At 43.3% G+C, this 25,168-nt stretch overlaps 9 protein-coding genes across 13 annotated transcripts in view; 4 read left to right on the top strand and 5 right to left on the bottom strand.

The window, feature by feature from the left end:
- Positions 1–1,450: 1,450 nt before the first annotated feature.
- Positions 1,451–1,888, top strand: RB195_023342 (uncharacterized protein; the record flags this gene model as incomplete). Its single annotated transcript, XM_013444694.2, has 1 exon — positions 1,451–1,888. One exon carries the CDS (start codon positions 1,451–1,453, stop codon positions 1,886–1,888), a length of 438 nt encoding a protein of 145 aa, XP_013300148.2.
- Positions 1,889–2,343: 455 nt separating this feature from the next.
- Positions 2,344–2,688, top strand: RB195_023341 (uncharacterized protein; the record flags this gene model as incomplete). The annotated part of the gene is made up of 1 exon (XM_064210731.1): positions 2,344–2,688. One exon carries the CDS (start codon positions 2,344–2,346, stop codon positions 2,686–2,688), a length of 345 nt encoding a protein of 114 aa, XP_064066612.1.
- Positions 2,689–3,016: 328 nt separating this feature from the next.
- RB195_023340 (uncharacterized protein) lies at positions 3,017–3,634 on the top strand (the record flags this gene model as incomplete). The annotated part of the gene is made up of 1 exon (XM_064210730.1): positions 3,017–3,634. One exon carries the CDS (start codon positions 3,017–3,019, stop codon positions 3,632–3,634), a length of 618 nt encoding a protein of 205 aa, XP_064066611.1.
- Positions 3,635–5,851: 2,217 nt separating this feature from the next.
- On the bottom strand, positions 5,852–6,397 carry RB195_023339 (uncharacterized protein; the record flags this gene model as incomplete). Its single annotated transcript, XM_064210729.1, has 1 exon — positions 5,852–6,397. The coding sequence occupies one exon, from the start codon at positions 6,395–6,397 to the stop codon at positions 5,852–5,854; it is 546 nt and encodes a 181-aa protein (XP_064066610.1).
- Positions 6,398–7,070: 673 nt separating this feature from the next.
- RB195_023338 (uncharacterized protein) lies at positions 7,071–7,469 on the bottom strand (the record flags this gene model as incomplete). The annotated part of the gene is made up of 1 exon (XM_064210728.1): positions 7,071–7,469. The coding sequence occupies one exon, from the start codon at positions 7,467–7,469 to the stop codon at positions 7,071–7,073; it is 399 nt and encodes a 132-aa protein (XP_064066609.1).
- A 3,274-nt stretch (positions 7,470–10,743) lies between these two features.
- Positions 10,744–13,146, top strand: RB195_023337 (uncharacterized protein; the record flags this gene model as incomplete). Of its 3 annotated transcripts, XM_064210726.1 has the most annotated exons (6): positions 10,744–10,815; positions 11,356–11,546; positions 11,627–11,699; positions 12,696–12,793; positions 12,861–12,960; positions 13,015–13,146. In XM_064210726.1, 6 exons carry the CDS (start codon positions 10,744–10,746, stop codon positions 13,144–13,146), a joined length of 666 nt encoding a protein of 221 aa, XP_064066607.1. The 3 variants fall into 3 exon arrangements, with proteins under 3 accessions (XP_064066607.1, XP_064066608.1, XP_013300147.2); XM_013444693.2 differs by lacking the exon at positions 10,744–10,815 and having other exon boundaries at positions 11,422–11,546; XM_064210727.1 differs by lacking the exons at positions 11,356–11,546; positions 11,627–11,699; positions 12,696–12,793; positions 12,861–12,960; positions 13,015–13,146 and having other exon boundaries at positions 10,744–10,971.
- A 3,865-nt stretch (positions 13,147–17,011) lies between these two features.
- Positions 17,012–18,372, bottom strand: RB195_023336 (uncharacterized protein; the record flags this gene model as incomplete). 2 transcript variants are annotated; one of them, XM_064210725.1, is made up of 3 exons in its annotated part: positions 17,012–17,165; positions 18,182–18,300; positions 18,361–18,372. In XM_064210725.1, 3 exons carry the CDS (start codon positions 18,370–18,372, stop codon positions 17,012–17,014), a joined length of 285 nt encoding a protein of 94 aa, XP_064066605.1. The 2 variants fall into 2 exon arrangements, with proteins under 2 accessions (XP_064066605.1, XP_064066606.1); XM_064210724.1 differs by lacking the exon at positions 17,012–17,165 and having other exon boundaries at positions 18,088–18,300.
- Positions 18,373–18,448: 76 nt separating this feature from the next.
- On the bottom strand, positions 18,449–18,802 carry RB195_023335 (uncharacterized protein; the record flags this gene model as incomplete). Its single annotated transcript, XM_064210723.1, has 2 exons — positions 18,449–18,551; positions 18,606–18,802. The coding sequence occupies 2 exons, from the start codon at positions 18,800–18,802 to the stop codon at positions 18,449–18,451; spliced, it is 300 nt and encodes a 99-aa protein (XP_064066604.1).
- The window catches only part of RB195_023330 (uncharacterized protein), a gene marked incomplete at both ends in the record, with an annotated part of 37,008 nt that continues 30,358 nt past the window's right edge, over positions 18,519–25,168 (bottom strand). Inside the window, 5 exons of one of the 2 annotated variants that reach the window (XM_064210718.1) lie at positions 18,519–18,551; positions 18,606–18,663; positions 18,730–18,752; positions 19,726–19,804; positions 19,863–19,971. In XM_064210718.1, the coding sequence (XP_064066598.1) occupies positions 18,519–18,551; positions 18,606–18,663; positions 18,730–18,752; positions 19,726–19,804; positions 19,863–19,971 (302 nt within the window). Of the gene's footprint in view, positions 18,552–18,605; positions 18,664–18,729; positions 18,753–19,668; positions 19,805–19,862; positions 19,972–25,168 lie in introns of those variants that run through there. The other variant, XM_064210717.1, reaches the window with a different exon arrangement.

Raw genomic sequence — 25,168 nt, 5'->3', positions numbered from 1 at the left:
GGTTGTTTGCATGCACTGGCTCACGAAATGGTAATCGTTTCGGGATGAAATCGATAGAGTCATTTCACCGGCTTATTGGTTTTCTTTAGCTTTCTTTGAAGACTCACCTTGTGAGGATAATATTAATCACAGAACTCTCAGAATATTGTTCCAACAGATAAAATGGGAGAGCGGCTACGGTATTTTTCCTGAGGAATCACTCGGATGCCGCCCTCTTTTTGGCTGTTCACCCAGTTTGCGATGTTACACGGGTATTTCAAAGAACGGAGACGGACAATTTATACCCAGAATAAAGACAATCGAGATAAGATGCAAACTGCATGAAATTCCCTACAAAGCTACAAAAACGGTAGAGACGTGAAGTTGTGCAGAAGCCGGCTGGCTACGGAGGAAAAGTGATTTATGGATGATCAAGCGCACGTATTAGTCTCTGCCATTTCGTTGTCGTTACGCTCATTCATGTCCGGTTGTTTATCGCAACTCGTCTTTCTTAGTGTCCCATCTCATTTTGCAGCGAACAAACTGGCAGCGCGCTAGGGAGTACTTGGAAACATAGTTCTTTTGTGTTGAGAAGTAAGTTTTGAGAGTTTTTTGGATTTGAAAATGTACTTGGAGATGATTTTCAGTTTCAGTTTCATCGATTTTCTTGTCCAACATTTTTTTTTGCTGAGGCTAAGATTTATGATGCATATGGGAGAAATGCAGTGTCTAAACACTCGTCTTCGCATTTCACATCTGTCTTTGAATTCAAAAAGGGGAATTTTGACTTCAAATACAGATGAAACTCGATCGTCCAATTGTTGTGGGTCGAGGCAGAAATCGTTCCCCAATTTTTTCCAAGACACAAAGGAAAGAAGGGTGTATTCTCCGTTGTTATTCCTCCTTTTGTTCTCAATATCCATCACTCCCACGGATCTCCCTCACTAGAGGGATCACAGCCGGTTAGTTGCGAGGCTACATGGCGCGTCCCTGGGTGGCAGATAGGGGGCTAATCGCGGACCAAAAGTGACCTTGTGCTTTCTCAGAGACGCGGGTGGATTCAGGGAATGAACACCCTGTTTCTGCTCAGCCAGAATTGACTCATAACATCCTTGAATCCCGCACGTCGGTCCGGCCAAAACCCTGGAATCAAGTGACTGAGAGGTGCAAGGGAGACGATTTGGAGTCGCCTCCAACAAATAAGCTCCACCTGTCCACTCCGGGAGAACGCAACGTCCTACCAAAAACTCATGGGACTAGAGGCTTGCAATCTGGCTATAAGTTTCAGAATTTTACGCATGTCACAGTAATAGAAGAGTCTCTTGACTCTGTAAGAAAGCCTGGTACGGTAGCGCCAGGAAAGACGGGGTTCCACGAGTCATATAGGCTACCGAAATGGAAAAGGACTAGTATGACGATCTGTACTTAAAACGAACGTGCGCTTGCATTGGAAGCGGCCATCGAAGATCTGATGACGCAAACCAAGAAGATTAATTACGACGTCATCGAACTGACCAAGACGAGAAGACGTCACCCTCTCAATGCCATATATGAAACTGGAGAAGAACTGTTTTTAGGAACATGCGAATGTAGAGGTGTTGGTGGTGTTGGCATCCTCGTCCACACGAGTATGGCAAAGAACATCGACTCTTTCGAACAACTTACGACTCGAATCGGACATCTTCGAATGGGAAGATGTGGTCTAACCTCAGCTTTGAATATCTTCGTCGCTTACGCTCCAACATCAAGCTACGAAGAAGAAGAAATCGAAGCTTTCTATATGGACCTGGAGAAGTTCTACCGAGAAGATCATGCTTTCTACAAGGTCATAATCGGCGATTTCGACGCCGAAATTGTCCCAACAAGAACGCCTGAGGAACTTCATATCGGGACCCTCGGCCTCCAATGAAATGAACAGGGGGAGAGGTTCCCCGACTTCATCATGACTACTAAGACCATCCATGGGAACTCGCAATTTCACAAGCCCTCCTCTCTACGCTGGACGTGGGAGTCACCCGGTTGAGGGGACCGTAATGAAATAAACCACATCATCGTTAGAAAAGGTTTTGTCTCACGGATGTCGCTGTTGTACCAAAGTTTTATACACGATCAAACCATCACCTTCTTCGAGAAAGAGTTTCTTTAACAGGGAAAGGTGATAAAACCGCGAAGTTCACAGAGCGAAATCCCAGAACTATCATCGACTGCGAGCTCTTCGCTTCCCTTTGTCGCCTTTTGGAAAGGTACCGCAATGGACAATATCGACGAGGAATATTACTGGCTCGTTGAATACCTTCGTAACTACACGAAGAAGAGAGTTTTAAAACCATCTAGAGACGCCTGTCTCTTGAAACTCTTGAGCTGATGCGCCAGCGTGGAGCAGCAGGAGTCGTAGGGAACCAAGAACTCACGTCTGAGCTCGCAAGACTTTTACGCTCCAACATCAAGCTACGAGGAGCTAGTCGCAAGACGAGGATGTCTGCTCTCCGGAACCCAAAGGGAACAACCATTGCATCGAGAAGGGGGATGGAGAAAATCATCTACGACTTCTACTCTGATCTCTTCAACAGCCATGTCCACTTGCCTCCTCACAATTTGAGGGAAGACGGAGAAGTCATTCCAGAGGTTCTACCGTCCGAAATACGACATGCTATCATGTCGGTAAGAAATCGTACGGCACCCGGTCCTACAAGGTCTTTACAAGAGTGATCCTTAATAGGACTGAAAAATCTTGGATGAGGGACAGCCATGCGAGCAAGCAAGGTTTCGAAAAGGATTCAGCACGATTGACCACGTTCACACTGTTTCGAAACTCATCGAGGTATCACGAGAATCTTTCACTCAGTTGAGACGGAAGCGGTCATGGAACCCTTAGACAACCAAGGCGTCCCTGCTCAGTATATAAAGGTACTTCGAGAGTTGTACAGTAACTTCATGACAAGAATTTCTCCATTCCACGAGAATATCATCATTGAAGAGGAGGTCCGACAGGGTCATACAATCTCACCCAAAATATTCACAGCCACCTGAGAACGCAATGCGAAAGTTGGAATGGGACGACATAGGAGCGAAGGTTGATGGTCACCAGCTACACCAATTCCGCTTTGCTGATGATATCGTACTAATAACACCTAGCATTAGCCAAGCGGAACGAATGCTGACCGAATTCGACGAAACATGTGGATGCATCGGTCTTCAGCTGAATCTACAAAAGACGATGTTCATGCGGAACGGATGGGTCTCGGATGCCTCATTCACGCTCAACGGAACGAACCTTTCCGAATGCACCAGCTACGTTTATCTGGGTCGGGAACTGAACATGATGAACGACCTGACCGCCGAGGCAGGCAGGAGGAGACGAGTGGCTTGGGGAGCGTATAAGAGTATCGAGGATGTAGTGAAGAAGACCAGTAACACCTTGCTTCGTGCTCACTTCTTCAACACCACCGTATTTCCTGCTTTGACCTATGCTTCGAAAATCTGGGCATTTCGCAAGCAGGAAGAAAACGCGGTGAGCGTCATTGAACGCGCAACTGAGAGAGTGATGCTAGGAGTATCCCGTTTCACGCAAGTGAGGGACGGATTCGAAGTTCTCTCCTACGTCAGCGATCGAAGATTAGAGACGCCGCCGCGTTTGCTATGGAAAGTAAAATAAGGTGGGCCGCCGGACACGTGATGCGCTTTAATGACAACCGTTGGACCAGAGCCGTGAGCGACTGAGTTCCCCGCGATATTAAGCGCACTACAGGAAGACCGCCGACCCGATGGTCAGATTTCTTCACGAAGCCCTTCAAAGAAAAATGTGATGCTCTTCGTGTCCCACGCGAGAGGAGAAACCACTGGGCTACTCTGGCACACGACCGGAACAAGTGCATGAACGGGATTAAAGGTGATCAAGGTGAGCCATCTTTCAGAAAAAGTGACTAGAAAAACTGCAATAGATGAAGTAATAATATACAGTTTGTTGTTGTTCCTCCCTTCATTCGCATATTTTTTTTGGTACTGACAACTGACATTACATTCTAATTTAGTACAGAAATAAAATATAAAAATCAACAAAACTAAACGAACAAAACATACCATCTTATGGAGCAAAGGATTCTTTATCAATGGGCTTATAGCACTTTTCCAATGCTTTTCATTTCTACACACATTTTGGTTTTAAAAAACGCTCACGAATTATTTATCAATCCGGTAGAGTGCAATATCGATGTCGATGATCGCATTGTTTGCGTGTCTTTGGTTGTGGGAGATGCACACAGGTGCCAGACTTTTTTTAGCACATGCTCGAAGCAGTATCTAGAGAAATTTTAGGAGATCCTGGCACAGTTCACAAGTAGCACGGTGACAACGCGTAATTTTCTGTTTCTTGCACTTTTGGGCTGGAATATGTCGGATGTTATTGCCAAGATAAGCTACATGATTGATTCGATAATGACTAAGAAATCGTATGCAATCGTTAGTTCAGCACACAGTTGCAAGGAATAGAGACATTCTAGGGCGATTTTTTGGTTCTTTGTTCATTTATTTGAAACACACTGGACTTCATACAGGCAAATTTTATTTTATTTTATTTTATTTTTTTATCAATATATTTTCAAAAACTTTTGACTAATTCTTCGGAAGGGACGATCACGTCTAAGGCTTGTATTGCTTTTGTTGTTCGAGGTGCTCGATCGGATGGAACTGTGATGAAAAGTGTATCCTCTGCGACACTACTTCGGAAGATGGCATTGGTTGAATTCCAATATCTCTGTGGATCACTACGCTCCAAATTTGAGCCTCGTTGATTAAGCATTGCTTCGTCGAGGAATGAGAAGCTCGACTACAAATTTTCCTTGTGACAACATCAAATTACATATCCGGTAGTCATTCAGAATAAAGCCAAAGATTTGATCTGGGTAATCTTACTTCACACATCATACAGCCAACGCTCTGCCCTCTTGTTCCGGTGGGTGCAGAACTTGGTGGCCGAGGGAGAAGTCCTAGCGCTGCAAACCGTGCTGATTGGGGTCGCTAACTTCTATAAATGCGCCACCCTAGACTTGCTCTTGACTTACTTTACTTCTACCCATTCTAAATTGAAGTCAAATGAGGCTATCTCAAAATACTTGCTCAGCTCTGAGTATCTTTTCCTTTATCTTCCATCTTTTGAGATTGGAAAGGTAGATCCCCATCCTAAAAACAACGTGGAAGCCCCAGGATTAGATCCTCGTTAAAAATCCAGTAGAACAACTGCGAGATTATTCTCTGTTACGCCTTCTACTCTTATACTGTTATGGTATTTCTCTTTGACTGCCCAATCTTCTCGATTTTCTGTAAGAGCTTCCACAGCATTAATCCATTCATCGCTATTCCTTATCCCGCAAAAACTTACGTCTCGCCTGAACAGCATATTCACGCCGAGTCTCCTCAGGTCCTCTTTCACCACCTCAGTCCAGAATTCCTTCTTCGGCCAGGTGGTCTCTTAGAGATTGAACCCGAGAAGCCCCTCAGAACTCATTGAACAAGGCGATCTGCTGTTCTCCTTAATATATAACTAAAGAAGCAAAGCCGATTTTCTATAGCCATTTCCGATGGCGCTGGAAGATGTTGATATCTTCCACGTGTCATCCGCCCGTACTCTAGAGTAAAAGTAGCCAAGCAGCAGTCTAAGCAGCTCACTTTCCGTGCAATCAAGCCTTTTCATCACTGTAGACAGTGTTGCCCAAGTTTCCTATCCGTACATATGTAGGCGAATTGCGGATCGGTAGACTCGCAGCTTGAATTCGTTGGTGATTAGGTTCGACCACAGCCATCATTAAGGAGTTAAATGCAGAAATGGCCTTAGCGCATCTTTGCTGAAAATCTTTCTCGCAGCTGCCGTTGTTCTTCAGCATACAGCCCAGGTAAGAGAACTCAAGAAAAGAGAGAAAAAACTAAGAGGCAGGAGATTGGTTGTCCGTTCGCCCTGATTCCCGTTCGAGGTCTTGAAGAGACACATCTGCTTGCATTTATTAGGGTATAGACGTAGTCCAGAGGCTGCAGCCAGCTTCGATACAAGGTTGACAACATTTTGAAGTTTCGTACTAGTTACCGCGAATATAACAACATCGTCAGCGTACTCGAGATAGGTCAAGGGGTGTCCTGACAGTGCTAGAATGATATCGACAGGACAGTGATTGACTGTTCTTCGCATATTGTCGTCGATAGCGAACAGGAAGGGTCCTGCCACTGTCCCTTGTCTTACCCCAGTTACCACCTCAAACGGTGTTGTACATCCGGCTGGTGTTTGAACTGCAGCAGTTGTTCGTTGATTCATGTCATCAAGCAAGCGAACGAACTTTCCTGGTACTCCATCGGCGCGGAGCGCGTTGAGAAGACGGCCTCGGTGAATAGAGTCGAACGCGGCTTCAAAGTCCAGAAAGGCTAATTGCATTGGCTTCGAATACCACTACAGATTTTGATCATTTTTATAATGATGAACACCGGGTCAATCGTGGACAGGCCAGGATGAAAGCCAGCTTGCTCGTTACGCATCGTTTCCTTGCGATGTTTAATAAGTCGATCCGGGATAATCCGCTCCAAAACCTTCTACTTAACACTCAACGAAGAGATTCTTCAATAGTTCCTAGGGTCCGTGAAGGATAACTTATTGGAATTATGACTGCGTGTATCCACGAGTCAGATATCCTTTCGTCTATCCATATTGAGCAGATGACCTTTGTCATCTCACTAATCCAAGAAGGAGGAAGATATTCCAACATTTCTGCCCTACTTCCGTTGAGTTGACTGCGCTTGCAGGTTCAGCAAGGTCTTGATGTGATCCTCCCCCCCCCCAAATTCGAATGTTTCGTTTACCAACAGCCATTCCATTGGCAGTGTTGAGAGCTGGAAACATCTTTTCATTTTGTCGGTATACTGTTTTAGTAAAGCATAGGCTTTTCGCGAGTTTTTGCCCTCCCACGTCTTTTCAAACTTCTACGCTCTTGACGTCCATTGGTTCCCGCCGTCACGTTTCAGCTGGCGACGCAACCTCCTCAGATGGTTCTCTTGGCTGAAGTCACCAGTAGTACGGGCAACACATACAGAATTGTACGTGGATATTGATTTTATTGATATTTTCCGTTGTCCGATGTCTGCTCCATGGGATAGAACCATTTTCCAAGCACATTGAATTGTTGTTCAGGTCCCATCTTTGTATTCGCATCAGTTCCGACAATTACCGCTTGCTGGCTTGGTATCTTGGATATCAACGCATTGAGTTCATCACAAAACGCGTCCTTGTTGTGGTCCTCTGCGGTCTCCGTAGGTGCGTGAACACTTACGATCCAGAGTTTGAGAGTTTCAAACTTCTCTGGTGGAATTAGAACGGGGCCGTTTCTCTTGCTCTGGATTCGCTTTGTGAAAGAATCCGCATCGCTGAGCTTCTTCCTGGTCCGTACTCCAACATTAATACACACACGTTGGCGGAATTTCATTCCGCATATTTCGCCTTTCAGACCTCCCATGTCGATTTTCGGTTGAAGAGGGACTCCTCAGTTTCTTTTGTGGAACCACATCTTGAAGTTGAGGAGAACTGAATGGTGGTGACTCGAAATCGACGTCCCAAACAGCTCTATATTTTCGGATATTTGACTGAGGAATGTTCTTTGAAACGGTATTCTAGATACCAACGCATTGAATTCATCTCAGAAGTCGTTCTTGTTGTTCTCTTCAGCGGTTTTCATAAGTGCATAGGCACTTACGATCCAGAGTTTACGTCCTCTGCAATCCCGCAGTCGTACAAAGGCGCGTCTAAGCGGCGTCGAGCCAAATTCCTCCACTAGGTTGCTGCAGTCGTTCCTCACAGTTATCTCACAGCCATCTACTTTCCTCTTATCAGCATCACCGCAGTAGATAGTGTAGTCTTCGATACTTATGACAGGCCGATCTCTGATGCGTCTTTTCTGCAGCGCAGCAAACCACACACAGAATTATTGTAAATGCCTAGACAAGGCGGTCTGTTGGGGTTCACTCGATAGTGTTCGACAGTTCAGTGTGACGAAACGAATGGATTTTGCCAAAGATTCCATGCTCCTTCCAGGCAGTTGACCTTTCAGGCTATGAGCTTTGGCGATTTGCTGGACGACAGCACCTTTTTGCAATGTATGGGAATGTTTCGCCATATAACCGCGCAGGTTATTTAGCTCGTACGTTTCCGGTGAGTACGAACGTACTTCCGAATGTTTTCTCGAACCCCTGATTGCGTTTAGTTAAAGCAGAGCTACCACGAGCAGGTAGTAGTCAGACTTGTATACGGCTCCATTCTTGTTCTATGTTTACGATAGCGGAATGTCATAGATCGAGTTGGAGAGTACTTTTCAGATTCAATTCCCGTAGTTTTGTTTTTATAATTTATCTTTTTGTGTACACGTATGTATGTTTGTATGTACGAGTATATGAGTCCATGAATATGTATATGCATTTAGGACAGTCCTCAGAGTATATGCGGCTGAGTCCATGCTTGCAGAATACTGCCAGCAGTCCAGAGCTGTCATATCCTGAGCTGATGTGATCATGATCGTCCACTCACCCCACTGAATTCGTGTTTCTAATGCAATGACAGATGAAGTTCGCGTCTGAGAAAGTTAGAAGAACATAAAACTGTCGGCGTAGAAAATGTTGAGGAGTGGAATTCGTTAAAATGAATAAGAGACACTCGAACATTATACTCCATTTGTATATATTCCATTTGTGCTATTTGGGAGCAATCGTTTGATATTATTTCCATTCTCAACATTTTCTACGCCGATACTTCCAAACACAGCCGCGCAATCATTCAGTGTAATTTTAGGGTTTACGAACGTGTGTTTAGCATATACAATGACTTGCAGGGGTTACTCGATGTATCAAATCGGTATTTAATCCTCCTGCATATGACTGGTACAAATTTATCGACCTCGAAAGAAGGAAATGGTTGGCACTAGGGCTGCTACGAACGGTCGATCGATCGTGCAGTAACAGTTGTACCTCTTACCGACTGAGCTACACGCGCACCTATGTGTGATATTAGGAGCCAAATAGTTATCCCACTTGCCAGTTATGTGAGACTTGGTAGAATTGCTATACGGATGGCAGCGAAATGGATGACACAGTATATGGTTGTGAAAGACCTAGAGAGTCTCACAAGGTTAGAACATTCACTCTTTTTAGTACTGATCGCAGACAGTGTCATGAGGATATTCCTTTTAAGTGAAGTAAGTTTCGTAGAACCTTCTAATTTTTCCGCATCTTTGCAAAAGAATTGTTAGGTTTCAGATAAAATACTAAACCTTGAATTTTCTTCCGCATATCTCCGTAGATTCAGTGGGATATCTCATTTCTAGTATTCATGTCACTATCACCTCTTTTGACGAAATAAGAAAAAGATGAATCTTCATTGTTTAGTCTTCCGATGTTTTGTCTCAGTAGTATATGCAGCGATCGATCAGAGAATGTTTTTGAAAACGGTTCTGGAGACTTCGTTGGGGTCTTGATTGCTAGCGTCTGCGACTGCAATAAAAGCTTCCGAAAACGCAGCGTCGCAAGTTATCCGTGGAACGAATGGCAAATGTGAAAGGCCAAATAGTAGAAGGAAGAAATTTGTTGAAACGTCTTTGAAATATCGATGTTGAAATATCCTCACATTCTAAAATCTGTGAAATATCTTTAACAGATTATAACACAAATTAGGACACACACTAAGAAGAGTGGAGTGAGGTGTATAGGTCGAACTAATGAGGAGAGACGGAAAAGAAAACAATCTAATTTTTTTGTTAAAGGCATCACCTCACGAATCTGAGGTGGCACGGATTTCAGATGGATTATTCTTATACGGGATAGTAGATTATGAAGAGAGGGTGATTCCGTCCATTTCTTCCTAATTGCCGTAAAAAACGGCTCGGAACACGCAGCGCGTGCACAGGGCTGGCGCGCTCCAATCGAACTTGTTGTAGATAATGGCGCGCCGGATCACTTGAAGCCGTATCGTCCGGGCCGTTTTTTTTTTTTTTTTTGGAAAAGATGGACGGAATCACCCTTCTCTCCATAATCTACCATCCCGTATACGAATACTCCACCTGAAATCCGTACCACCTTAGATTTGTGGGGTGATGCTTTTAAAACACATTGAGTAGCTACTTTTAGCGTAAGTATCAATGTGAGAAAGGAATACATGGTAATGTTATGTCATGTCCATTTCTTCGAACACAGTTGAGGGTAACACTCTGGTTACAATGCATTAAACATTCAGATCATTGATGAAGCTCATACAGTACGTCAAAAAGTCTAGAAGGGTTTTGGTCTTTATAAAACATAAGAGTTAACCCGTGGGGTGATGCCTTTAAGCTACTTATCCAAGATCACACGCTTTTTCACGCTCGAGGAAACGTCGGAATTTCAGCAAGTTTTCCGTTCCAAGAAAACGGAAGGGGATTTTAAAAACTCTTATATATTTGTTTCCATCTAAATTCCAAAAAAAAAGAACCATGAAGTGCCAAAAAACAGCGGTGTCACTATTTTGTTGTAAAATGTAAATGAAACTTAACCTAATATTTTGTGATGTACGTAATTATTTAATATTTGTTATGTATGTGATCATTCAATATTTTACAATATTTTGTCACGATTAACATGCTATGCTCCATTCGCTTGTTGCACTCGTACACGCTCCCTTACGACCACACCCCTTACGACCTCTCTACTTTGCGACCCTTTCCCTATACGACCCCTGATGGGAAAATCCAGTCACACACTTGGCCTTGTATGGAAGAGACCAAAAGAGACACACTCGAGAAACATGGACCACATCCTACCGAAAGCGACGGTTGTGACGCAGTTGGTAGGAGCACTGGTCACAACTACGATCGATCGTTCAAGATCGCTCTGAAGAAACTAAGCCTTTCATCGATGCGGAATCGACAAATTACTAGCAAATGTGCTTGGGACTATAAAAACGCTGGCTTGATACATTGGCTAGACACGCTTTCATGAACATGTGAATCTGAATTCGAGTCAGATGCACTGGTGCATCTCAAGCGGATTGGCTAACGTCAGACACGTGATCCTTTATCTAACATCAGACACTTGATCCGTTATCCTCTATACTGACATGGAATTACCTCAAAGCTAAAGCTGTTTACCGCACTTCCCGCTGAGCGACACTTCACCGCGTCCTGTCAACCTACTAGCCGGTCATTTCTTATTTCCTCCACAACTCAATTAATGTACAACTCTTGTGTATTGCGTTCAAGGAATTCCATCCTCTTTATGAGCATGTTAACGCTTCCTGCTTTGTTCTGAAACCTACATCAGTTCGCAATCATAGACTTAGGATTATTAATTTCCCTGGCTATCTTCATATCCAGCAAAATTCAGGATGAGAAAACCGACTACCTTCTGCGAACATTGGTAAACATGTATACACGCTTGCCTACCTCCCCAATGTGGCATGGCGCTCCTGCTCATCTTATCGTATATGCTCGGAAAACGATCGAACGTGTCGTCATGGCTCAAATTCATGCACTGGCTTTCTATCCTAATCTTGATGCTGATCGACATCGTGACGAGTAAGTTGTTTTTAGAAAGTCTTCTACGTTTGACCTCTATTGGGTTGATTTAGTATTGATGGGCAGTCCTCACTTTGCAGGTTATTTTTCAAATCGTTAGCGAAACTGGCTCGATCAATCCATCCTAGTCATCCCATGCTGAAGATCCCAACTGTGAGTTATGCACTGCTTTAAAGGCAGCGATTAGGAAAATTTTGGCTTCTACATACTGATTGAATGGATCTGTTCACCGACAGGTGGGGAGCCAAAACGTCTCAAAAGTCGTTGGGCGAAAGCACGTCGGTCACAATTACCTGCATGCTTTCAAAAGACATCTATCTCACAAGAGCTATAAAACCATTTGCTAAACTGTAAGTAATCATCATGCTACCATGTAAAGCACAAAATTGCACGTCTGCCCGTCCGACGCGAATTTCCAAAGACACCTCTGGAAAGTCAGGAAGACGTGGAACGTTGCCGTAGGCGATAATCGAATTCGTCCCATATGGTGCAAAACTGGACAGAATTTGACTACTAGGAGTAGTCGCCGATGCTGATCACGGATATGGGAAGCAAACAGACGATATTTTCCAGCAACGATCGATTTCATCAATTTTTAATGCTTTCGCTGGCAACCTACGACTTTTATACTCGGATATTCTGCGGAATGCGTCAGAAACCCAGGAATATTTCATTTTCGATTTTCGAGATGTCATAGAAAAAATTCTTTCGGGAAATTTTCCACATTATTGGTTTTCATCTATTTTTGCATGGGCGGTGAGAGAGTGATGGCTAAGAATTTTTTTAAAGGCATCACTACACGAATCTAGAGTGGTACGGATTTCCGCTGGAGTATTCGTATACGGGGTCGTAGATTATTGAGAGAAGGGTGATTCCGTTCATTTCTTCCTAATTGCCGTAGAAAACGGCCCGGAAGATACGGCTTCGAGCGTTCCGGTGTACTATTTTTTTACAAGGAGATCGATTGGAGCGCGCCAGCCTTGTGCATTTGAAATCCGTACCACCTCAGATTCGTTGGGTGATGCCTTTAATGTGTGCGTGTATGTATGTAATGTGTTAGGTACGCATGTAATGTATGCATGTACGTTATGTTTCTACGAATGTGTGTGTGCTTTTCAAAGATTTTTTCTTCAAAAACAAGTTTTGCAGGTGCTTCATGGTGAAGCACCATGGCCTTCAGCTCAAGCGGAGATTAGTGTAATTAACGCATACAAATCTGCGCGGGACAAGCTCTCTTGCGTTGTAAGGTTTGTCTAAGTGTGCAGTACTTGGAGCATCGCTTGCAAGTAGCATATCATTTCAATCTTGTCATAGGTGTTGTGAAACAATAAGCAACCTGATTGCAATGGCGCCAAATATGGGAACAGCTGCTGCTGATGACGTCACTCCCGTTCTCGTTTACGTTATCATCCAGGTGCGTTTTACTTGTATGAAGCAAACTAAAGAATTCTGAAATTTGCGGTTATAGGCCAATCCTCCTTCGTTGCTTTCAAATGTTCAGTACGTCCAAGGGTTTGGTGGACCACTACTCGAAGGAGCGGAAGGGTACTGGTGGACGCAGTTCACAGCTGCCATCGAGTTTGTCAAAACTCTTCTATGACTTGGTGATGTCACACATAATCACTCCTGTTTTATTGACACATATTTCACACATTATCTTATAACTGTTTGCAACAGCATAAAGTTACTAACTCGCTACATGCTGCACTCACGTGCAAGGAAAATCAGAACCAGGGTAGTGGCCAGCTCTGAAATGTTAGTGCCCCGGAGTTAACACCTGCAGTTTCTCTGCGATAACCACGAAGAAATGGTACTGTGAGCCTCTGTCTTGCCTCCCTTGATGGGACAGCCCAGGAGGATTTAGTTGAGAACGCTTTGATAAAGTCCACAGTAAAAACACGAAGGACGTCTTACAAATATTGAAATCAGAGAGGTCAGGAGCACCAATAAGGGTCAGCTACTCTATGAAACAATTTCGCACCAGTGCGAGTGATGGAACGAAATCTCATAAAATGAATTTCATCAAACGTACAGGTAAGAGGTGCTCCGTCGGGCTTTGTCCAAGGAAACAGATCTCACTCGTACCTTTCATGAAATAAGGTACCTGTAGTTCTAGCTCGTGTGTTATAAGCACGGTGCATTAATATTCTGTAAAACATCTAGATTCATGAAACGCAGTGTTTGTGCAAATTCTCGGATGCTAATTGGATACGGATACAGAAGGATCGCCTGAATTTGATCTTTATTATAACGTCTATACATCAGTAGATTCGTGAGCGCGAGCTCTACCGAATGAATGTAATTAAAACCTTCAAGACCTATCAATTAAACACTTTTTGAAAAAATTACCTGCCGGTACACATTAAAGAAGCTGACTCCGAGATAATTGCGCCCCAAGGATATATATATATATATTTATATTTATATTTTAACGTGAACAAATTTCTCGAAAAGTGAAATGGTAGTTAGATATTCGTAACCTGCATAATATTGCGAACAATTTGATATCTCCCACAGTTATAACTCCATAAAGATTTTGTAAATTTGACTAAAGTGACATGTTTCAACTCCAGGAACGACCAACATTACCAGATTAGGAATTATTTTCTTACAAAATCTGCAAGAAAACTATTTGTTGTAGGATGACTCTGTCTCTTGTTTTTCCAGCTCAACAGGATTTTATGATTCTTGCACCTAAAGTTACAACTTCGGTATTTTGCATTTCTTACTCTAATTTTTGGCAGCTCGAAAAAGGCTAACAAATTAGGTTTGCCATCTGTCTGCACAATACAATAGAAAGCACTCTTTTTCCTATGATTTGTTCTGGTTTTTTTTTTTGTAATATGCCTCAGCTGTCTCAGTTTTGAACCTGCAAAGATATGGATGTTTTCGTGTGTTTTTGCAGAAAGCTTATTTTTTGCGATCTATTGGAAGGTTCTTCAAATATTAAGTGCATATGTTTGCAGGAGGAAAATATCTATTGAATGGTGTCGATTTCAAAAAATTCTGTATCTTTCAAATTTTCATCACAAGCTACTTCAGCCTCTATGGATGGTTATTGTCATCTAGGCACGCCGATCCACCAAATACCTTAGGTCACACATCGAGCCACGGCTGTGCTACCGCATTGATTATTACACTTGAAAAGAATAGAACAACTATAGAGAAAAATGAACCTACAGAGCGATATTCTTCAGAATTGTCTGTTTTACTCCTTTTTTATTCACTTTGTTTTTTCTTTTGTTTTATTAGCACTTTTCGCTCTTCAAAATTGAAGTAAACTCATCAAGCCAGAGAAATAATTATGTCTAAACGAATCTTTCTACGATGACTGGAATGGAGCAAACGAATGACGAAGAAAAATGAGGAATCACTGAAGTACAAATCTGAATAGAACTACTAAAATGTGGATCCAGAATTAAGTCAAGGATCGGCAGCTCAGGCAGCAGGCAGAGATTAGAGGTAGATCAGCTTCTGATCTTTTTTTTCGACAAAATTTGGTCAACATTATCAACGTTTCTACAACATATATTTCATTCGGAAACGATATTTAAAGGCATCACCCCACGAATCTAAGATGGTACGGATTTCAGGTGGAGTATTCGTATATGGGATAGAAGATTATGGAGAGGGGGGTGATTTCGTCCATTTTTTCCTAATTGCCGTAAAAAACCGCCCGCAAGATACGGCTTCGGGCGTTCCTGCATGCTATTTTTTGCAAGAAGTTCGATTGCAGCGCGCCAGCCTTGTGCGCCGCATCTTCTGGGCCGTTTTTTTACGCCAATTAGCAAGAAATGGACGGCATCACCCACCTCTCCATAATCTACTATCACGTATGCGAATACTCCACCTGAAATCGGTACCACTTCAGATTTGTGGGGTGATTCCTTTAAGGCAAGTTCTTTGCTCAATAAATTGGAACATAATAAAAATCATTAAATTCACTTCTAGTTGCCCACAAAACGCAAGCGTAAGTATGAAACTACTTTAAATAATGACATGAAATTTGACACAGACGCCAATGATAGTACCACCAACATGCAACAGAAAATGTTTTCCAAATCGATATATACGAGAAGTTTAAATTGTAAAGTCATCCTTCAATTCAATCACAGTAATAAATTCGAGATTCCTATCTAAGAAATTGAAACGTTCCTTCTTTGGAAAATACTGGCTTTGTTTAAGGTCATTGATTGATCTGTCTCATTTGTTTCAACCTCTAAACAGCTGCCAGCAGCGTTACGATGCATGTTCTAGTCTTGCGCCTCGGTACCGCTTAGATCTTTTTTCTTTACAAGAAAGAAAGAAGAGATCTAAGCGAGAAGAAACGAACGAGAAGAAATTCTTACTTTTTTCGTTTACAATGGATGATGGTCGTGATCTTCTTTACGAACGACCAAGTCGGTGAAAATTTCGAATTTTGTTTTCGCGAAAGCGCAATTTTTTAATCTTACAGATCATCTCTGCATCTGAAATAGTCATTTCTTCAGATGAGAAGACGATTTTTAGAATGATATTAAGTTTAAATCGAACTGCAAAGTTCGATATTTCTTCCCTCGGGAGTGGTTGTTGCTGTTCAAGAATGGTATGAATTGCGTTAAAGGCATCACCCCACGAATCTGAGATGGTGCAGATTTCAGGTGGAGTATTCGTATACGAGATGGGAGACTACGGAGAGGGAGGTGATTCCGTCCATTTCTTGCTAATTGCCGTAAAAAACGGCCCGGAAGATGCGGCGCCGCACAAGACTGGCGCGCTCCAATCGAACCTTTTGTACAAAATCTATGTCAATGTAAAAAATACAAATCTTCCGGGCCGTTTTTTACGGCAATTAGGAAGAAATGGACGGAATCACCCCCCTCTCCGTAGTCTCCCATCCTGTATACGAATACTCCACGTGAAATCTGCACCACCTCAGATTCGTGGGGTGATGCCTTTAAGTAATTCCTCAGGCGATTTCGTGTCTTGGAGACACCATTTTATTTGAACGTAGACAGTAACGACGACTACACAGAGTTTTCAGACAAAGTAAAAATGTTTTCAAATATCATGTTCTAGACATTCTCTTGAAGAGCTGTCCGATCGTTTGACAGCAGTTGATGCATCTTGTCAAGTCAACTCACGCACTTTCCTCGGCTTCAGGCGACTCTATTTTTACTCGTTTCTAAGGCATTTCTAGCCAAGATCCTGTTAAAATCTTTACTGACGCTGGGTGAGAGAAGGGGAACATTTCACTTATGTGCAATTTGGACAGAATCTGGAACATTTCATGAGATTTCGCAAGAGGAGGCTCCAAAACTTACTAAGGGCAGAATTTGGCGTCACAGTACGACAATCATTAGAGCGAAAATTTCTCATCGCATTACAATACTACAATACCTTCCTTTTTGAATTGTCACACATGTGCTTTCTCAAGATTGATTCGTTCGCAAAACGATTAATGTCTACGATGACGAAGTTGTAGATCACGGCGGCTCCAAATGGAAACGTGAACAGTGGCCACCAACTGGTTCCCGACTGCTGTATCGCTTCGTGGCGTAGTAGGATGACGCGTCGAGTCCATAGTAATCCTCTACAACGCATGGAGCAAAGCCAGTTCGTTTGATGTTGGATGTTGATCTCAAATGTCAAGATTCTCTTTGGGCCACTATAGTCCTTGACATAGACGGTGTCATCGGCTTTGAAGTGGCGGCGTTGTGCACTATAGTGCAGCGCTTCCATCCTCGTGCCACGTGGAGGAACATTGGTTTACAGTCATTGGATCTAAAACTGTTCATAAACGGCGTCCCAAAGAAATTTCGGCAGACGACAAGTGTCCAGACGGGCATGGCGTTGAATGGTAAGCCATAAGGGAAGTCTAGGGTGCGTACTTAGGATCAAGCGTGGTGATGGGACACTACCCTCTCGAACACGACTAGAAGCGAAGAAACACCAAGTAGTAGAAGAATCAAATCTGCTGAATCAACAAAACCCCAAAAAATCAACAACTTGTTCCACAATGTAACAATAGGACGACGCAGATTCGACACCTCGGTGAGTCAAATTTTTGCAAAAAAGTTAAAAACTTGGAACCACTTTTAAAAGATGAAACATTTAATTTTACCTGCTGTTCAGCAGTTTAAAAGTGGATTTCGTAAGATTTAATGACCAAGAAAGCTCAGATCTTGTACTTATTGTTAAGTCTGGGAGATCGCGAATAACTCGCGATAGGAGGACCGAAAGGAATATTTGAGGTACTTTTTCAAAGGACACTTACCTTTTTGATTTGAGAAGAGAAAACAGCGATATAACTTTTTTAGAGCAAATCTTTCTCCCTGAAACTACCTAAAATTTGTCTTTCGGTCCTCTTGTGACCAAATTATTGCGATCTTCCAGGTCTAACAATGTGTAAAATAATACGTTTCGACCATCTGTTCCTCCTCTTTCATATTCGTGAGTCATCGCCTAAGCATGTCCGCTAGCCTTTCGATTCGTACATTCTTTTGTGGATGGAACAGTGCAGGAAATTGTTACATGCGTAATTCCACGAGAACGGCAGAAATCATAGGACGATCTTGATGTGTACCCTGCGGCAATGTACGTGAGAAGTGTTAGTGGGTCCCCAAATTGTGCAAAAATCTTCATGACGACGATACTGGATATAGATTGAAGTGATGTAAATGACTTTGGACCATTCCGCTAAGCATCCACAACGATGAGGTTGTAGTGTCCGTCGTACGAAGCCAGCATGTATCCATGGAGCCATCGCTTTTGGCTAGAAGTATGCTGGGACTTGAAAAAAACCTTAGGGAAAATTGCATGGCTAGCATCCTACCTGGCGAGCCATTCAGTGCCGATCAATGAACGTCAGTAAACATGGCAGCGAGCTTGTATCTTCATCCTTGTTTTGCCCGGATGAGCCTTTATGGAGTGATAAGGGCACAATGTGTTGAAGTGACCGATATCATTATGTGAATGGCAGTCACTAGGCAGTCATTGAAAGTTATTTTGATGGTTGTAGTGGTGCTAAAATTTAGAGTTGCACTCGACTTTGTGCTAATGTCCAGTACAATTGACCACCTTTTGTTGTTGACCAGCCGCGTGATTAGACGGTCTGCGGCTGTGGTAGTCTGGATGGCTTTGGAGAAGATAGAAAAACGATGATTGGATGAAATAGAATTCGGCCTTGAGCTTGGCGTTCTACCGTGTCTCGTAGGAAAGAACGGTCTATAAAGCTCCTTCTTAGTGGAATTCGGCGCGATCACACTCATTACCATAATTTACACTCCGAAAGCAGGATTGGGTTGTCGAATTGAATAGACGTAAAAAATAGCACGATTGAAATTCAAATTCGCCGTGACGCGTGGTGCACCCATTTTTTTAAAGATCGAATCATTGACGTTGATGTGTGCTCACAAGGAAACCGCTGGGCGCTCCAAGCAGCCCGAGAAGAGTTTGTAGAAAATCTAATCACCAAAATCTACGCAATAATCAAAATAATCAAAATAAAAAGTGCTAGTAAGTTGCACAATCTACGGTTGAAATCGTAAGTTACAAAATTTAAACAAGCCTTAATTCAACTAATGTTATGAAGTGTGCAGTGTACAAAACATTTGTCGCATTTTAAGGAAAGTTCATCTCACCATCGTACTTCATTAGATATCCTAAAAACCATACATGTATAGCACTAGAATAATGGAACAGTGCCACAACCAGTACAACAATAATTTGTAACTAAATACTACTAAAATCCGTGTGAACCTGCACCATTGGGATAACCCTACAGCAGCTGTTTGATTGTTGTCCAGTTCTATTTCTAGATTAGCTAATCAGTTGTTAACTAAGATGATCTGTAGTATGTATAGTCTTGATAGCAGTCATCACAAAATTACGCACCACATCCTAGGATTAATGTAGTTACGACTTGTACTTGCATCACTAAAATAGAAAACATAGCGCAACTCCGCAACATCGCAATATCAAAAACACATGTCTGAAAGCGCACAAAGATAATCTTATTAAGATAGCAAAGACTGGAAACGATTGTGGTAAATTCTAGAGAAAACACTTTTAAGAGTTGAAAATCAGTTTCAAACTAGTGCGTAGAAAAAAAAGAAAGGTAAGTAAAACTGCACGTCGCTGTTCAGCGAGTTGGATCACATGAAGCGCACTCTTCAACGGGGAACTGAGGCAGACGAACCCGATTTAAATCTGCTTCAAGTGAAGTTACCGCCATGTCGCTTACTTCATCGCGGATACTAGCGTATAGCGGAGAGGAGCTGAAAATGTACACTGTAATACCAAGCATCAGTAACAAAAAATGAAGGAAGAAATTACAGATAACGCTCTCCGAAGCTCGGCAACAACGTCACTATAAGCTTTCCAGCCATTTCTGGACGAGCAGCAACCTTACATGCTGCATGTACATTAGCACCAGACGAAATTCCTTGAAAAGAATGCGATAGTAGTACAGGCAATGCAGATAACACTATTTTTCAGCACAATTGCTAGTCTGGGAAAGCAATGTGTGTTTTAAGAAACATTTAACCATCGAACCCAAATTCATAGAACATCTCTAAAAATCCAAAAAGTTCGTAAGTTTTCCGCCATATGTAAAAATCGTCGTTACCATATGTAAAATATTAGCAACTAAGTTGCCACTTTACAGCAAGATTAAAAGGATAAGGGATAAAGTTTCTGGCGTTAATCAATCCGCTTGGGATGCGCCCCCAAGTTCACTTCAATTCAGAATCGTTTGAGGTTTACGAACGTGTATCTGGCCTATACAATGACTTGCGGTGGCTAGCCGATGTGTCAAGTCAGTGCTTTTATCCTCCCAGACAAGTCTGGTACCAATTTATCGACCCCGGAGGGATGAAAGGTTTGGTGAGCACTAGGGCGGATTCGAACCTCCGATCGATCATACAGGAAGCGGAATCTCTAACCGCTACATCACACCCGCCCCCTACAGCAAGATTACCAATATTAATAATACCGATAATTCCCTGAGGATGTTGTCAAGACGTGCTTCGTAAGTAAGTTCTCACCGCAAAATTTTCCTGGAACTTCACGTGGCAGATTTGCAGGTAAGACACAAAAAATCTAATATTAGGGTGTTCGGAAAGTATCTGCAGAAAATTTCGCAATAGCGCAGATTTTTTTTGAGATATTCTGGAAGTTCCTGTTTTAAATACATTATATAAGGACACTACCGCTTGTATGCACATAACATATCTGGCTCCCTCTTCCTTGCCTATTTCATCCTATAATGGCCGAACATTCCACCCATATTCAACACGTACTCCTTTACGAGTTCGAATCTGGCCACTCCGTTGCTGAAGCCCATTGAAACTAAAGTCAAATATTCGGCACTGAAGCCCCTTCTGAGCGGTCTGTGCGTGCCTGGTTCCAGCGCTTCAAAGCCGGAAACAAGAAACTCGAAGATGAGCCTCGCTCTGGTCGACCGACTGCAATATCGTTCGACGAACTTAAGAATCTGGCAGAGCAGCATCCATATGAAGGTGTGCGGTACTTTGTTGCCAGTCTTGGCTATTCGCTGTCCACCGTGAGCAATGGACTGCGATTGGTGAAAAAGCTCGGTCAGTGGCTCCCACATGCACTGAGCGACAGCAACCGCCAAGGACGCATGGACATCTGCACTCAGCTGCTCTCCAGACGCCGCAGATTCGACTGGCTGGACACCATTGTCATTGGAGATGAAAAATGGGTCCTCTGCGTCAATTACACCCACAAATCTGCGTGGTGCGCTGGCGATGAAATGCCGGATCCTTTCGTGAAAGGTGAAATCCATGAGAAGGTCTAGTGGGGAGTTCATGGAATCTGCTACCGTTTCGAACTGTTGCCGGACAACACGACAGTTACTGTCGAGGTCTACTGCGCTCAAGTGCAAAGACTGGCCGACAAGATCCGCAAGGAGTACCCGAAGCTCGACAATGTTCGTCTGCTGCACGATAACGCGCGCTCTCGCATCGCGAAGAAGACTTCTCAGAAAATTCTGAAGCTCGGATGGGAAGTTCTACCGCACCCACCGTACAGCCCCCGACCTGGCCCGAGCGACTACCACCTCTTCCGATCGCTTCAGCATCACCTGGAAGAGAAGCGCTACGATGATCGTGACGCCTCGAAAATGACCTTCTGGCTTTCTTCGCCTCCAATTCGCCGGAGTTCTACGCCAAAGGAATCCGTGATCTTGTGAGACGTTGGCAGAAGGTTGTCGATGTTGATGGAGGTGATTTCGTCGAATAATAAAATGTTGTTAAAAAGTCGTGTTGTTTTGAAATTTTGCCATATTTCGGTAGATACTTTCCGAACACCGTAATAGAATAGGTTGTTCCTCGAAGGCACCCTTCACTGCATACACGTGGTCCTGATCAGCATCGTCCTCTACTTCTAAAAGTCAGGATTTGTTCAATTCTACACGATATGAAAGGAGAATTTCGACCGTCGCCACGGACAACTATCTTCCTCGAATGCGTGGAGTGCTGTTATAAGCTACGTTACTGAAGCGCCCTAATTATCCAAGCTTGAGGAAACAATTTTACATTTTTTACAGTATGATGATCCTAAGTGAAAATCTGCCGCGACTAAAGATGATGTGTTATCTAAGTCCCAAACAACAATTTACACCGTTTTGTATTTTAACCACTATTTTTCAAACATTTGCTTTCCTACTATCTAAAAGCGAATTTATTAGTTTTTTGAACGTCATGCGTTCCTTGTTGCCTGCAAAAATCAAAAGAAATCCTACCACTACTGCATAGCAATAAAACGTTTTGATACTGCACGCGTAACATAATATAGGAACTTAGGATGCTTCGTACCGATGAGGTACCAGGAAAGTTCGTCTACCTAATCGATTACATTGATGGACGACCGAGATATATTGGTTTGAAGAAAAAGTCCTGAATAAAATTCTCTCTTATCTCGAATACTCGCATTTTATTACAGTGAAATTCCAATCAATGATATGGTTCCCGATTACAGTTTATAACATGTGTCCAGCGATCTGGCAACCTTTAGATTCCCGTGGACTATAGAGGCTGGGAGTAGAAGCAACGGACGACCTCTGTTTTGAGTTCCGACGGATCATAGATTGCTTCTCGTCAAAATGATGCTTCAGAGCGCGACACGAATGGTAGTCGAAAGGAGCCAAGCAGAGGGAGTAAGCAACATTTGGTAGCACCTCCCATCCGAATTCTGCATTTCCTAGCGGATCAGCTGCACAACGTGGAAACGGGAGTTGTCGTTGGTGGTCTGAAGAAGACAAAAGTTTTCGGTAGCGTTTCTAACGAATACCATCGGTCAACTTCTGGAGTTAAGTAGCGTGGCGTTCGCTATGGATCCAGCAGAAAAGAATTTGAAGTCGTCTCCTGAGAATCCTACCGTCAATAAAGCGGAATCTTTTTCTGGCATAGGTCATCTTTGAACTCATTTAGAGGTTATTCGCAAGAGGGCAATGTCGCGAACAGCTGATACACAGGAATCAACTATTTTCCGTAGTAACTACATCATTAAAGGTTTTTCCTGTGTGGACGGAAAGGTAATGATTCACAGACATTGATCCTTGATGGTTTGCCCAGGTCACGTAGTTTGTGTGACACACATGTTGAAGAATGTTTAGGGTAGCCAAAATCGTGAAGGTAACTGGTGATGGTTTATGTTCGTACCTAAGCGTCGTCGACAATTCGTGTGTGTGGCACTGGCCCTCACTTTCATCACTCATAGTCATCGCATAGCCATCTCATCGCGCATTGTCTCATCCTTGGCAGTAGGGCGTCCAGAACGAAGTTGACTTTTGGACGACATTTCTTCTCACCGGGAGCGATGATGACAACGATGAATCGTGCGATGAGATATGATGTTCCCCTTAAACACGTCGCAGATGTTGACGAAGGTGGTTCGCCCCATATTCATGAGTTTGGTAAATTAAAGTTATGGTTGCTTCACACTAAGGGGCGCGCGCTTAAATACCCATCGAGGTAAGGTTTGGAGAACCTGTTACATTCTATTAGTGTGTTCGGAAAGTATCTATCGAAATATGGCAAAATTTCAAAACAACACAACTTTTTAACAACATTTTATTATTCGACGAAATCACCTCCATCAACATCGACAACCTTCTGCCAACGTCTCACAAGATCACGGATTCCTTTGGCGTAGAACTCCGGCGAATTGGAGGCGAAGAAAGCCAGAAGGTCATTTTCGAGGTGTCACGATCATCGTAGCGCTTCTCTTCCAGGTGATGCTGAAGCGATCGGAAGAGGTGGTAGTCGCTCGGGCCAGGTCGGGGGCTGTACGGTGGGTGCGGTAGAACTTCCCATCCGAGCTTCAGAATTTTCTGAGAAGTCTTCTTCGCGATGCGAGAGCGCGCGTTATCGTGCAGCAGACGAACATTGTCGAGCTTCGGGTACTCCTTGCGGATCTTGTCGGCCAGTCTTTGCACTTGAGCGCAGTAGACCTCGACAGTAACTGTCGTGTTGTCCGGCAACAGTTCGAAACGGTAGCAGATTCCATGAACTCCCCACTAGACCTTCTCATGGATTTCACCTTTCACGAAAGGATCCGGCATTTCATCGCCAGCGCACCACGCAGATTTGTGGGTGTAATTGACGCAGAGGACCCATTTTTCATCTCCAATGACAATGGTGTCCAGCCAGTCGAATCTGCGGCGTCTGGAGAGCAGCTGAGTGCAGATGTCCATGCGTCCTTGGCGGTTGCTGTCGCTCAGTGCATGTGGGAGCCACTGACCGAGCTTTTTCACCAATCGCAGTCCATTGCTCACGGTGGACAGCGAATAGCCAAGACTGGCAACAAAGTACCGCACACCTTCATATGGATGCTGCTCTGCCAGATTCTTAAGTTCGTCGAACGATATTGCAGTCGGTCGACCAGAGCGAGGCTCATCTTCGAGTTTCTTGTTTCCGGCTTTGAAGCGCTGGAACCAGGCACGCACAGACCGCTCAGAAGGGGCTTCAGTGCCGAATATTTGACTTTAGTTTCAATGGGCTTCAGCAACGGAGTGGCCAGATTCGAACTCGTAAAGGAGTACGTGTTGAATATGGGTGGAATGTTCGGCCATTATAGGATGAAATAGGCAAGGAAGAGGGAGCCAGATATGTTATGTGCATACAAGCGGTAGTGTCCTTATATAATATATTTAAAACGGGAACTTCCAGAACATCTCGAAAAATCTGCGCTACGGCGAAATTTTCGGCAGATACTTTCCGAACCCCCTAATAGTATGGAACTGTTCTAATTGGACTTCTAAAACATCTTTTAAAAAACTGCCACGGACTTTTTCCTTAACCCTTCATCACTGGTGGCTTCAGCGAGACAAGACCAGCGACAGGAACGCTTTTGTTCAACCTTGCCATCAACGTTATTCAAAGAAAAGTCGATAACATTTCTATTTACAGCGTCTTAGCATCATCAGGACCCCTTGATCGATTTGGAGTACACAGATGATGTTGTACTACTGTCATACTATAACCAGTACGAAATTACGGCATGTTGTAAATCTTAAATAGAAGCTAACTGCAGTCTGCGTACTGGTAAGTATAAGTAGCTCTGGGTTTCCTGAAGGCCTCCAAGTGGGAGCAGCGGGGAAGGGCAATCGATCACAC

This window comes from Necator americanus, chromosome X (genome assembly GCF_031761385.1).
Source record: "Necator americanus strain Aroian chromosome X, whole genome shotgun sequence".
Classification (NCBI taxonomy): Eukaryota; Metazoa; Nematoda; class Chromadorea; order Rhabditida; family Ancylostomatidae; genus Necator; species Necator americanus.
This window is presented reverse-complemented; position numbering and strand designations above follow the sequence as displayed.